This window comes from Stigmatopora nigra, chromosome 7, assembly GCF_051989575.1.
Source record: "Stigmatopora nigra isolate UIUO_SnigA chromosome 7, RoL_Snig_1.1, whole genome shotgun sequence".
In the NCBI taxonomy this organism is placed as follows: Eukaryota; Metazoa; Chordata; class Actinopteri; order Syngnathiformes; family Syngnathidae; genus Stigmatopora; species Stigmatopora nigra.
Genome location: NC_135514.1, coordinates 9,570,640 through 9,583,970, shown reverse-complemented (window position 1 = coordinate 9,583,970; position 13,331 = coordinate 9,570,640). Strand labels below are relative to the sequence as shown.

At 41.8% G+C, this 13,331-nt stretch overlaps 1 protein-coding gene and 1 long non-coding RNA gene across 2 annotated transcripts in view; both read left to right on the top strand.

Moving 5' to 3' along the window:
- Positions 1 to 13,331, top strand: part of LOC144199142 (uncharacterized) — a 63,732-nt gene that overhangs the window by 44,019 nt on the left and 6,382 nt on the right. The window lies entirely within an intron of this gene.
- Positions 10,938 to 13,211, top strand: cited4b (Cbp/p300-interacting transactivator, with Glu/Asp-rich carboxy-terminal domain, 4b). Its single transcript, XM_077721540.1, has 2 exons — positions 10,938 to 11,210; positions 11,700 to 13,211. The coding sequence occupies exon 2, from the start codon at positions 11,705 to 11,707 to the stop codon at positions 12,437 to 12,439; it is 735 nt and encodes a 244-aa protein (XP_077577666.1). The 5' UTR covers positions 10,938 to 11,210; positions 11,700 to 11,704; the 3' UTR covers positions 12,440 to 13,211.

Below are 13,331 nucleotides of genomic sequence, written 5' to 3'. Positions count from 1 at the left end.
TTATGTTTTTTCTCTTTCAGACCAGCCATGGGAGTAAGGAGTAGGCAGATAAAATCGCAGTCACCGACATTTCCATTTAGTGATTACTAAGAAATGACTAATAACATACATATTATAAAAACGGGGGAATGTTGGGTTTATTCTGTTTTATTATTATAATAGTTATATTAATTCATTTCTTTATTAAATCAATCTCTTTCTTTTCTTTGTATTAATTCATTACTTTGTTAAATCATTCTCTTTCTGTTTTTCAAAAGTCTTGAGGTCACACCAAGTCATCTTTAACCTAGACAGCCTGTTCCAGGATGGTTATACAAACAATCCACCCAATCTGGGTCCTTGAGATTTGGTGGGCCCTTGGTGACGAGGACAGGGCTATTCGGACAATAACAAGAATATTGTTATCGTTATGTAACCGTACACTTCGGGTTTTTCTGTATGTAACGATTATATGATTATGATTATATTATATGATTCTTAGGTCAAGGAGGTTGTATAATTACTCTAATCTAAATGTTGTTAGGTCTAGTCCCTGTTTTTGTTATTAGTAAAATACTTTGATTGTTATTGTAGTCCCAGATGTTGTTTTTACTCATACGTGATGGAATGATCAACAACTCTGTAACTTGTGACCATAAGAATGGGACGAAAACGTCTATTCGAGGAGACGTTCGGAAGTTGTAAGGTGACACTTGCTGACTCTCCCCTTCGGAGGCTTTTACCCATTGTTGTATCCATTTCTATTTAATTAAATGTCAATAATTGAATAAGATGTCTTCCTGCAGTTATTGATAATTACGGACGAAGGTAATTATTAATGAACCTGACAGGCAATGAAGTAATTTAAAAAATATTGGTGATTATTTTTGTGCATGAGAGGTCGAAATGTGACGTCGTTGAGGTCTTTTGGTGTACATTTTTAAAAATGGATTGCAATTGTGTTTGCAATTTAAAATTCTCTACAAAAGATAGGTTTTGTATTTTTGTATTCATCATGTCTTATTATAGAACTACTAACCACTTCATTCTTTAAATATTTGACATTTAAACATAATATTCATTTTATATCATAAACTTCAGATTCATGAGTAACAGGATTTTAAACAAAGGACCAATCAAATGATTTAAAAATTACCTTTTGGGCCCTTACAATGCATATCGATGTGAAAACACGGTAAAATTTTAAATTCATGTTATGTAAAAATGTAAATATAATCAATAGAATGGTATGAAAAATGATGTCTAAATTAAATCTTCGGTGGCACTTTAAGTTTGCCTTATTTGCTGCTTCCTGGCTCAGTTATATCATCTGGCAGAATTCACTGTTGATCATTTGCCATTTTAAATATTGGAAAGTTTTTAAGTTTCCCGATTTTTGTCCTCGACTATTTTTACAGGAGATCAAAGAAGTTTAAATCATCCTGAACATAACCCACACAACAGAATAGTCTGTATAATCTTTCAAAGACATTTCCCAATTTGACCTTAATCAACTTTGAACATAGTTTTGATTGGTAAATGCTGAAAGCCCAATTGTTGTTGAAAAACGCTCTAAGTAAGTCTGACGGTTGTCTATTGTGTACCACACTTTAGTTTCCTACAACATAGGTCAATGAACAAAACTTTTAGCGACGTGGCCAAAGTCCTATGTCAGGAAAAGTAAACAGGCTGCAGGTACATGTTGGTGCACGTGCAAACTGGGTAGTGTGTCACAGAGCACTGCGGCACTACCACAAAACCGACTCCTGACATCTGTGAGTCAATTAGCTGAAAGAAGAGAAAACATCCCTACCCCCTCTCTCTAACACCCCTCCTCCTTCACCACATGCGTCCCTTCCTCCACCAAACAACTCCCAACCAGTACAGGATAGTCCAACATAGGCAGCCCACTTCGGCAGTATTGCAAAGCCGCCCCTGTCTAGCCCGTACGGGTGCGAGGGGCTCATGGGGGGAGGAGCACAATTCAGGGCCTTGGGTGTGAGGGTGGTTGGGTGATGAGGTTGGATGTCAAGAATGCGGCTCATGGTCGACTCTTTTGTGTGTTTTGTGCAAGATGAATAGGCCTATGTCGGGGTTGGGGCACTCGCTGGGCTTCCCCGTTGACTCGTATGCTAGAAAGCCTTTAAGGCCTTGGCCTGCCTCTTCAAACGAGACAGTTGATAAACTTAATACGCCCACTACTTACAGGCATGCATTTCTCCGTCATGTAGTGTGGCAAATCCTTTTAGGATTGGAAAGGGATAGGATTTTTTTTACAATGCTCAGAACATACTATAGTCCTTTAGTTGATGTACGCAAAATAAAAACAGTAGGACAAAAATATCTGTAATTAGTAGAACTATTTCATGTTACTTGTAGGTACTCCCTTCTTTTTTAATTAAGTGAAAGTTATGGTTATAAAATACAGAGTATTGTTTGCTTTAAGATGTATAGAATAACATTTCAGCAATGGGTGGTGAAAAGTCATTGCTAAAAAGCAGGTGCTTGGAGAAAGCAATCTATGGGATGGCAGGGCTGGCATCCCCACAAGTTAGCCCACAGTATAGGATAAAAACCAGGGCAGAGTCATGAAAGTCTGTTTCTCTTCTCGTCACCATCTGGGAGCCAAAGAAGGTCCAGGGCTTTGTCATTTTTTTTATACTTTTGCTGACTCTGGAAATAATAATGCATGGAAAAGAATTGCAATCTTTTTAAGAGTTTTATTGACTCCCTTTTCAAAGACAGCTGACCACACAGTGGTGAGTTGCGTCCACATATCATATTACCTTGGGCCTTAATGACCTTTCTGGGTAACAATGCTTGATTTATACTATGTATATTTAATGTGACAGAGTTTAGAACCAGGAAGTGGCAACAACTTGACAGCTTTTCTCAGTGCTCAGCGCTCCCGATATTAGTAAGCATGGCAGAAGAACAAAGAGGGCACGCATTCACATGATAAATGCCCAATATCAAACAGAAATTAAGCGCAAATTCACTCAGAAACGTGATTGTTACCTGTGAGGCAAACATATTAACCATTAGGTCTACATGCTGCCCAATTTGCTTGCCTTTTGGTAAAATCCATCATCTGATTTTCTACAGCCTATTCTGATCAGGGCATCAAAGGTCCTGATGCCTTTGGGGGTGAAAAGCTTTCAAAGGGGACCATGTGAACACTACCAATGCTTGTTTTTCATAGAATTTGCCACCAAATTTCCACAACAGTGTCTCCCTCTTGTCCCCATTTGTCCCTGATGCTTTCAATCCCTTCAAGCTACTGCTATATGGAAATATGCTCCAGTCACATTGCTAATTATTTAAGACACGTCACCTCGGCACTGGGGAGATAATGAATGATTAATAGGTCACTGTTCTCTTCAATCGCCATATTCTCCCTCTCTCTTCTTACTTAAACAGTACCGGTTTGACCTGACGGATAGGTGGTTATGGTCTCCATTCAGTCCATTTTCTCTTGCGTTGTATGCACATTCCTCGAGGTAACTGGAAACATCATCAGTGGCTCTCAGGCAGGAAGTGCAGTGGAGGGGACATGATTAGTGTGTGTGTCGACAATGATGCTCCAGGCTAGTAACACTGAAGAATGGTGTTGCCTGGATATAGAAGCGGCAGGGCTTGTGGTTGTGACTGTAAATGACCAACATTGCTCGGTAACCAGCACAAGATTGGATACATGAGCTGCAGTGGTGTTTGCATAGCTTGCATTAAGTCATCATCAGCATGTGTGAACACCTGCAGGCACCAAGGTAACTTATCATGCCTCCAGCATCGAGATAAGGGAAAAAGGAATTCTCAGCTGTGGCGGAGAACGTTATTCTAGCGTTTATCTGACGCCTCAGACTTCCCTTCATGGGCTCAACTTTCAAATATCGATAGTATAACTTTAATGCGTTGCGACAACTCTTCCAGCAGTCTTTCAAGGGCTCCAAATGCTTCAGACACAAGGAGTCAAAGAGGGTTTCAAAAAGCTTCCATCTAAACATGCAATGATAGAGGAAATTGGAGGATAGAGGGGAAACGGGATAAAATAACTGAGTAACTTTGAACTGCTTCTCCTCTGAGGTGGCAATACCCTACAGACTGTGTGAAAGATTGAAAACTATTTAAGAAGGATATTTTCACTCCTCTGCTTGCACATAAAAAGTCACTATGAGAAGGCTGCTAATAGTCCCATGTGGAACAGTCTAAAGGACACTTCTGGTGTCGTTTTTTTGTATATATAGCCATTGTTTTGGATGAGGATGAAGTGCTGTTGGAAGTAGTCCAACATCTTGCAATAGTGCCTTAACTGACAACCACAGAACACTTGCAAGAGGGAATTTCCGCCTCAGAATAGATGGGGAGGAACAGAGGAAGTTTGAATTATATAGACAGCAGTTTTGATATAAGTGACAGTTTGGATGCACTCCTACCAAAACTGTGAAAATGAGGACATATATCAACTCCAATGGCTTGCCGATAAATTGCCAAGGAAGAGGCATAACTTACCTTTGTGGCGCCATGCATGAAGGTGAATATTACATCAATGCAACAGAGATAATTGCTTGCAACTCAACATAACGCTTACATACTTGCTTTTTCTGCCTCAGATACTTCCCTAGAAAACAGCTATTACAATGTTTGTTTTTAAACCCCACCCTTCATACTCTTTCAGTACTATACACACAATACATAGAGAACAACTCGGTATAAAGGCAAGAAAAGTCACCATAGACAAAACAGTCTAATTTAATTGGTACTATACACAGTTTTTCTTCTTGTTACTAAAAGGATCACAGCAATGCATACAAAACAGGTCATGTACTTATTTTGAAATTGAATATTTAAGAGTTTCAGGTGTTTTGTGTTCTTTTTCCATGAAAAAATGATTGTAACAATCATAGTATCTTATTAGCAGACATACCTGCCACAAGTGTTTTCATATTTCAATAGCAGAATTATTCCAAAACCATCTTTTGAGACTTTTCAAGTGTGTTTTTCAGGCTGCAATGGACAAATACATTGAAAGTCCTACATTTTATAATTAAGTAAATCGTTGGGATTTATGATACAGATTAAAGAAGATTTGAAACCACCCTTTTGGTTTTTGTAGTTGCGTTTTTGGATCGCTGCCATTCAGTGTTAGATGAATTCCCATTGTTTGTTTAAATTCTTTATGTCATTTTAAACATGAAAAGACCAGATGAGCCCTGGTCATTAAAATGCCAGATGTGTAGTGTACTTGAAGTAGTAGGTGGAAATGAGCACTGGGCACTCAGCAAAAGAAATTCTGGATGGAGTGCTGTTCACATACATAGCTGGAATGATTGTAACATTTTGTATAATCTCCAAGCAAGTAATATAGTTACTACCATTTTGAATGTAAGATTTTTTTTTACTTTTCTATACAAGAAAACCAGATGTCTTAATGGGTTGCCAATCAGTGAAAGCTTGGTTGGAATGCAGTCTTATAAGAATACTTTTGTTAAAAAGGCTTAAAACATGAGTGTCCAAAGCGGACCGCAAGGGACACAACCGATGAAGAGGATACTTTTTCTCCAATCTGTTGTATTAAAGACGTAATCAGTTGCTTGTTTCAGCAGAAACTTCATTGGTGAAACTGTCTGTGCTGGATCAGTTGGATTAAAAGACTGAACCCACTCCAGCCCTTTATGGAATAGTTTGGAAACCCACTGGTTTTTACTCTTAAAATGTATACTTAACCAGCAGTCCTATAATAATTAATTAAGTTGTGGACTTTGTGTTGTTTGAATTACTTCCTGAATACTTTTAAATCTAGATCACTCTTGTTTGTTTATCGTTGCGTGACCCTGATAATGAGTGTATTTATAGATGTGTTTTTGCTGCTCCATGCAAGTGAACTTAGGTTAACCATGTGACTACACACAAAACGTGACTCATTTCCATTTAAAAGAACTTTAGACCGAATGTCCATTACAAGAATATAGAATGGTTTCATCTGAAGACCTATTTAGACATTTGGCAAATTAACTCTATTCACATACTTTACCTACTGTGAAACAAACTTTGGATTGTTTTTTTTTTTTTTGTGCAAAGAATGTCTTGAATATTTTTTAATGTGATATGTACATGGGCGGGTGGAGTCAGTGGTTAGCACGTTGGCCTAACAGCTCTGGGCTCCTGGGATTAAGCAGTTCAGAAAATGATTTTGAGTTGAGAGAGAGAGTGATAGGTACACCTATCAAGGTATTTTTGACCAACATTTTCTGACAAGGGTCAGAACACTTTGTCTTAGTCGCGAGTCCAACGGGATGGAGATCTAAAATGCACATCTAAAAACACAAGTATTGGGAATCTCAGCATTAAGAGAGCAAAGCTTCGGTGAACGATTTATGAAACCCACACACCGAGTATCCTCTTATTATTACCCATGCACATTGTCTCTTATTCACTGTGGAAATTAGAAAAAACACCTTATAGAGTAGCATATGAAAAAGGAGGTGAGTCAGCATTCATGTGGGACAAAAAAAGTTGCGACGGAAAGTACCTTTCTAAAGTGGTACATTCCAATCACCCCCAACCTAGACACCCCCCCCCCCTTTTAAAAACTTTTACTCAGCGCCCAACCCCAATGCTCCAGCGGTGTATGCTTGACTCCGAATACACCCCCCACGCCCCCCGACTCACTCCCTCGGCAGCCTTGACTCAGGCTTATTGCCCTCGTTCAGCTGCTCAACTCTGCACTGTCTGTTGATTGGTGCTCAAGAGGAGAAGGAAGCCTTGGGAGTATTTATAGAGACTCTCGTTTACCAGAACAATAACAACCCCCCGCCTCCAACCCACTCTCTCTTGAAGAGAAGAGGCCACATGACTGTGAGATTTCACGTGGGACATTTTACATGTCACACACATGCAGTGATAACAATATATTAGAACGTTACCTAAGCTAAGACTTTCAGGAAAGGAAGTAGGTGCCTGCAATCACTTGGTGTCAACACTATGTACCTGAACAGTAAATATCCTGGTAGCTCCTCTTGGAGTTGCCAGGATATGTTGAAATGACAATAATATAATGGGAAAAGGTTCACCTTAATTTTCGCACTATAAGCCGTTTCTTTTTTCTTCTCCATTGAAAGCTTGTGGCTTTAATCACAAAGTAGCTTACTGGTCTCTCTAACTAGCAGCAGCAATCAAAACAACTGGCATTTCTCTCTTTTTTCCCACCTACCCTCTTCTCTTACGTTAAGCCTGAGAAACCCAAATTTACTTAGCGGCTAAATGTTACACTTTAATAGAAAATCACTTCCGAGGAAAAAGGCGAATGGGACGGCTTGACCCGTGATTGGAATAGCAATGAAGTGTAGCCACCTTGCGTGACGTTGCACTTTGTTACGGAAAGTTTTGTAACGTAGTTAAGGATGACACTTTGGATGTCAAATTGTGTCAGAACTACTTGACATATTGAGATTAAAGTCTGCTATTATGTTTTAAGGGATTACATAGAGAGTAAGTATAGCCTAGAACCTAAAACACACACACACACACACACCCCACTACTCTTTGGAGGATAAGTGGTACAGAAAATTAATGAATGAAAAAGTTGTCCTTTTCTAATTTCATTTAATTAATCGTCAGATTACACAAGCCCCTCTATTATATAATCAAACCTAATTAACTCAAATTGTTCAGAGAGGATTTGTACCTCAATTTATCAAAGGTTGTAGGCGCATCAATACAAAGTCATAAATCCCAGAATATCATTGTGGGAGGAACAACATTTTCCATTTGCGAATCTGTCACTGTCACTAAAGATGAGTCATCTATTCACTTTGAGTGAATTCATGAGAGCGTCATCGTCCTCGTCGACTTCAAAATTGCTGCGAGTGGAGTAGACCTGAAATGCATCCCTCATGTGTCTGTGTGCTTTTGTGACTCATGGTGATGCAAAGGCTAGAAGTCCACGCAAATGAGAGTAGAAGCGCCACTTGCACCCTATTGTTTCTATTAACACTGTCACGTGACCCAAACCCACACACACACCCCTTCAGCGAGTACACAGGCAAATTCGCTCACACATTAGAGATCAATAAATGGCTCAGGGCATGTGGGTTGCGTGTTGGATGTGTCCACAGAATTCTGGACTATAGATGGTGAGCAACATACATTTGTGAAATGTAAGCAATGGAGAACTTTTTCGCTATTTCATGATTTTTGTAAATATTTGGTAGTACTACTGAGTAAGTGTACAGATGCCTTGGCAACGCTCATACATTAAAATGGGTAGTACTCTATCAAACCAGACGACAGTACTTAGTGGAAACAATGTCGTGGATAAGTCATTGGTTTTTGTCCCTCTTGTAATGCAACATTTGCTAAAGTGAAGAATTTAAAATAATGGAACATTCTGCTATTAGTATTCCAATTTAGATGAGTAAAGGGGCAGGGACTAGTAACACTATAGTCTCTTGATGATTGTCAGTGTTGAAATCCAGCTTCAGAAATGTAATGGTTAGAACATTATTCACCCGTACCTCTCTTTCACACAAGGGTGATGAGGGTGCTGGAGCCTATCCCGATCGTCGATTGACGGGAGGCAGGGGACTCCCTGACCTGGTTTCTAGTGAATCGCAGGGTACAAATGGACAAAGAACTTTTCCCACTCACAAACACAATTTTGGAGAATTTGCTGTCAATCAACCTTGCATGCATGTTTTTAGAATGTGGGAAGAAACCAGAATATGACGTAAACTGTGTTCAGACCGAGTGGTCTGGTATGGGTTGGGTAAAATAGTATATAATTATTATGATTTATATTTGCCTCTGGAGTCCTTCGATAATGTAATATTATATGAATTAATTTAGTTTTTTCTGCGATTCTCTGGCCAATGATTGCCAGTAGTTGGCTGGGATAGACTCCAGCAACCCCGCGACTCTTGTGAGGATAAGCAGTTCAGAAAATGAAAGGATTTATAGTCTGGTGAATTATATAGCTATTTTTGTGACGTCGCTAACGTAATGGAAATCCATTGTAAACACAGTATTCAGTGAGATGTATATGTTTAACCCAGCTGTAGAATAAACATACCTTTCTCCCATCATGTCACTAATGTTTTTTCAGCCAGGGATTGACCTTCTAGCAGTTAGCATTTCATCATTGTTTTTTAGTTTCCACTCGGTAAGGATGCTTTCAACGTTTCTTTGATTATTTCATAATAGTTTAAAAGCCCATTGTTTTTTTTTCTTTAAGTAGATTATTGCCTGAATCTGACTGTGTGCTGTGAACTGTTACAATGTACTCACACAGCTCAAAAGAGCTACTGATGTTTATTCAGTTTTTTTTTTCTTTATTTGCACTGACAGACTGACTGGCTGAGTGAGTTTTTTTCTTTCTCTGGAGAGTTCCTATCACCTGGGAGTGGCTTATTAATACTAGCTTAGTAAGTGGCCTCGGACAATGTCAAACAATGACAAAGGCTTGCCAACCGTTTGCCATTTACAGACAAATTCCATGAACAATAGATTGTCTCCCCCCCATGCTAACTTAGGGGGGCTCGTTTCATTTGCAATAGCAGGCAAGGGGTCGTTGTCCTGAAGTGGGCAATCGGGAACACGTGCATCTGGGGAGCGCATCGATAGTCAGCACACGGTGCACATCGGCGCACAGCTGTAGCTACATGGCTTAGAATAGCACATTCCTCTGTGCTCTCCTCCTCACAAGGACCCACTTGCTGGGTCACATGGACCAGAAGTGATGTGTACTAACAAACACAACCCCCTTTAAAAAAAACACATCTATGAATGTTATTTTAATGACCCCATTCTCACAATTGGTTTCCCACTTATTTCTTGCCCCCACACTTAAGTCAAGCTCATTTAATCACCTAAATGGCTGCTGCCTCCTTCATGGCAGCCTTTCGAGGCTTAGGTTCCATCCTGTGTCTCTTGTAAATGCACGTCTCATGTCTCCTGGACATAAAAAAAGGAGGTCAACTGGCCAGAGGGTGATTTCCTATTGGGTCCTACTCTCTCTCTCTCTCTCTCTCTCTCTCTCTCTCTCTCTCTCTCTCTCTCTCTCTCTCTCTCTTTTGAATAATCTGGTTGATGACATCAGAGCGGCTACATTTACACTCAGGCAGCAAGGCTCTCTCGTTAAGTCAATGGGAAGATGATGACATTGTCATGTAAGTCGAATTTTTGTGATGGCCTTTAGCAGTTAGGTCAGTGTTTTAAAAGACAATTGTCTGGTTGAATCAAGGTTAAGAGGCAACAGCATAAGGTCAAGCTGAGAGTGAACAGTAACCGCATTTGTTGAAGTCATGTAAATACATCACTGGCTTCTTAATGTCATATTTTTTATCTTGACAATGGCTTACTAATGCACCAAAGCTGTTATTCATCAGGGTTTTTTGGTAAAAGCTACATCACCATATAATGCAGTGAAGATTTTTGCTGAAGATCTTAATTTAGGTCAGGGGTGGGAGAACTATTCCACAAAGGGCCGCAGTGGGTGCAGATTTTCTTTCCAACCCATAAGAGGAAACCTCCACACCAATTTGGTATGTGAGAAGTACAATCAGTGGATTGCAGTCAGGTGATTCTTGTTTCTGCAGAAATCTCATTGGTTAAACTGTCTGCATTGGATCAGTTGGAATAAAAACCTGCACCCACAGTGGCCCTCGAGGACCATTTACTTATATTTATTTCTATCTATCTCTCTATAAATCCATCCATCCGCTTATACAAACATGATGCCTTATTTCCACCTCCTTTCTTTTCTCTATTTGAGGGTGGGGGGTCTTTCAGGAGTGAAACACAGCAGGGAAGAAGGTATTTAAATGACTATCCAGTATCTGAAGACTGCCCTTTTCTCTGCTACGCCCCTGCACAATTCCATTATTAGACCAATAGGAATTGAGGGGGCGTGTCCCCGAAGCCCCGCCCATGTCCCTTCCTCCACGAAAAAGACCGCCTTCCTTCCTCTCGAGCTTTTTAGATGTGCATAATCCCCGAGTTGACCCAGAAAATAGGCAGTCGCTTCAAGATCTGATGCTGCAGTCTTTGTGCGCACCTCACCCGGCAATGACGCGCGGCCCCGCGGACTCCAAATACTGAGCGTCCCCCCTTCCTGCCTCCCTCCTTCCCTCCCTCCTTGCTCACCGCAGCGGACCACCGAATCACCGGACCGGACCGAGCCTTGAGCGGAGTAACTTTTAGTTTTTTCCCCCCCTCCTCCGGTGGAGCTGATCACGGTACGATGGTGCACATCTTCTCTGTTGTTGTTTTGAATGGAAAGCGAGAATGTTCAGGTTTCCTTCCAGCGTGCGCGTGCATGTCTCCTCTGCTCGTCGCTCCATTGTTTCCTCGTTTCTCTCAAACGCGCCCTTAAAAAAAGATGATTACGATGAATCGTCGTAGGCAAGGCTCCGAATTGTAACGCACCGTGCTGTGCTTGATGTCAGCGTTCTTTGTTGCAACCTTGCGTGCGTAAAAAGGTATCCGTGTGTGTACGTGTCCCCCTCTTGCTACTGGATTGCACTGAATTGGACACTGGAGCAATTTTTAAGGCAATTTCATCGGGTATTGTTCTTATGGTGACGTTAAAGTCGAAGCTATTTCCACCCCGAAAGAGGGGGAAAAGGGCACTAGTTGAAATGCTAAATAAATGGTGCAAGGTGAGAGGATGTATTGCAAAGTGGCCATCTTGACACTTAAGTCTGTACTGGTCATTGTCCACACAGGAGGCATGGCAGACCACCTCATGATGCCCATGAACCACGGTTCGGCAGGCACCAGTCTACACGGTTACCGGATGGGGATGAACGGCCTTCAGGCGGGCCACCCGCCGCACGGCCAGCAGACGTCGGCCATGAGGACCATGCCCGGTGGTCAGATGATGCACTATGGGGGCGCCCAGGCCGGCATGGAGATGCGCCAGCGGCAGGGCATGGTACCCCCCGGCGGGCCCATGAGTGGACAGATGAACGGCGCCCAAATGGGGCACCACCACCAAATGATGTACAATGGACAACAGCATCACATGCACCAGGCCCAACAACAACAACAACAACACCAGGTCCAACAACAGCAGCAACACCAAGCCCAACAGAGCCAGTTTATGAATGGAGGTCTAACATCTCAGCAGCTCATGGCCAGCATGCAGCTCCAAAAACTCAACACACAGTATCACGGACACCCTTTGGGCCCCATGGGTGGCGGTGGAGGCCACATGGGTGGCCCCGCCAACCAGTACCGTATGAACCCGGCCCAGCTGGCCAACATGCAACACATGGCGGGCCCGGCGCTGGCGCTGAATGGCATGGACGCGGACATGATTGACGAGGAGACGCTCACATCGCTGGTCGTGGAGCTGGGCCTGGATCGGGTCCAGGAGCTGCCGGAACTCTTCCTGGGCCAGAACGAGTTTGACTTCATTTCGGACTTTGTTAGCAAACAGCAGCCCAGTACGGTTAGTTGCTGAGAGGACAAACCACCCCTCCCACCCCAAAAAAAGAAACCCAAATGGCCCACCTAGCCAGGACCAAAGGGACAAATACATGGATGGCGTGCTGATCTTTTTTTTTTTTTTTTGGACCACCAAGTAGAGGAGTCACAGCGCCGGGTGCGCGGAAGGAGAACTCTGGCATTCCTCGTGGTCTACAGGTTGGGGGTGGGGGCTCAACTGGCCTTTGGAGGCCTTGTTTCACCTCTCCTCCTCCTGGACATGAATGTAAAAAAAGTCACAAAGCCACTCTGAACAATGACACTGTGTTTCCTCCGAGGTGTATTTATTTATAATCGGATATAGAGAACTACAACCTACTGGGGCCAAGTGATTTTTTTATGATTTTACTTTAATTATGAAGTTCCCTTCCTCATCTTCCAGCTTGGTATTAAAGAAAAGCTCAGAAGGTCCAAAAAACGGAGCCTTATTTTTACAAGGTGTTGTCCACTTTTTTTGAATTTTCATTTTTTTTCCCCCTATTTTTTTTCCTTTTTTTTTCTTCAATTTTTTTTAGATGTGCTGTTCTCAAAAATCAATTGCTTGTACTGTATGAAGCTGTATAACTCCAATAATGTCCACACTGTTTTGTGTTCTCATGGAGACGTAGAACCGCCTTAATCACGCTGTTTCTTATTTATTATTATTGGTTGTTTATAGTCCCTTTTTTGGTGGATGAGATTTTAAAAGGCGGGGGGGGACGTTCTTTGTGAAAGGTTTTGAGGATCAATAAAGATGGCCTGGATAGAAATGTGGCCTGCTTTTCCATTCATTGCATAGCCCCTCACACCCCCATCTATCTACCAACCACCCGCCGTGGCCCTCCCCTGAGCACGAGCTAAATGCTGAGGTTTAACCTGCAGGTGAAGGG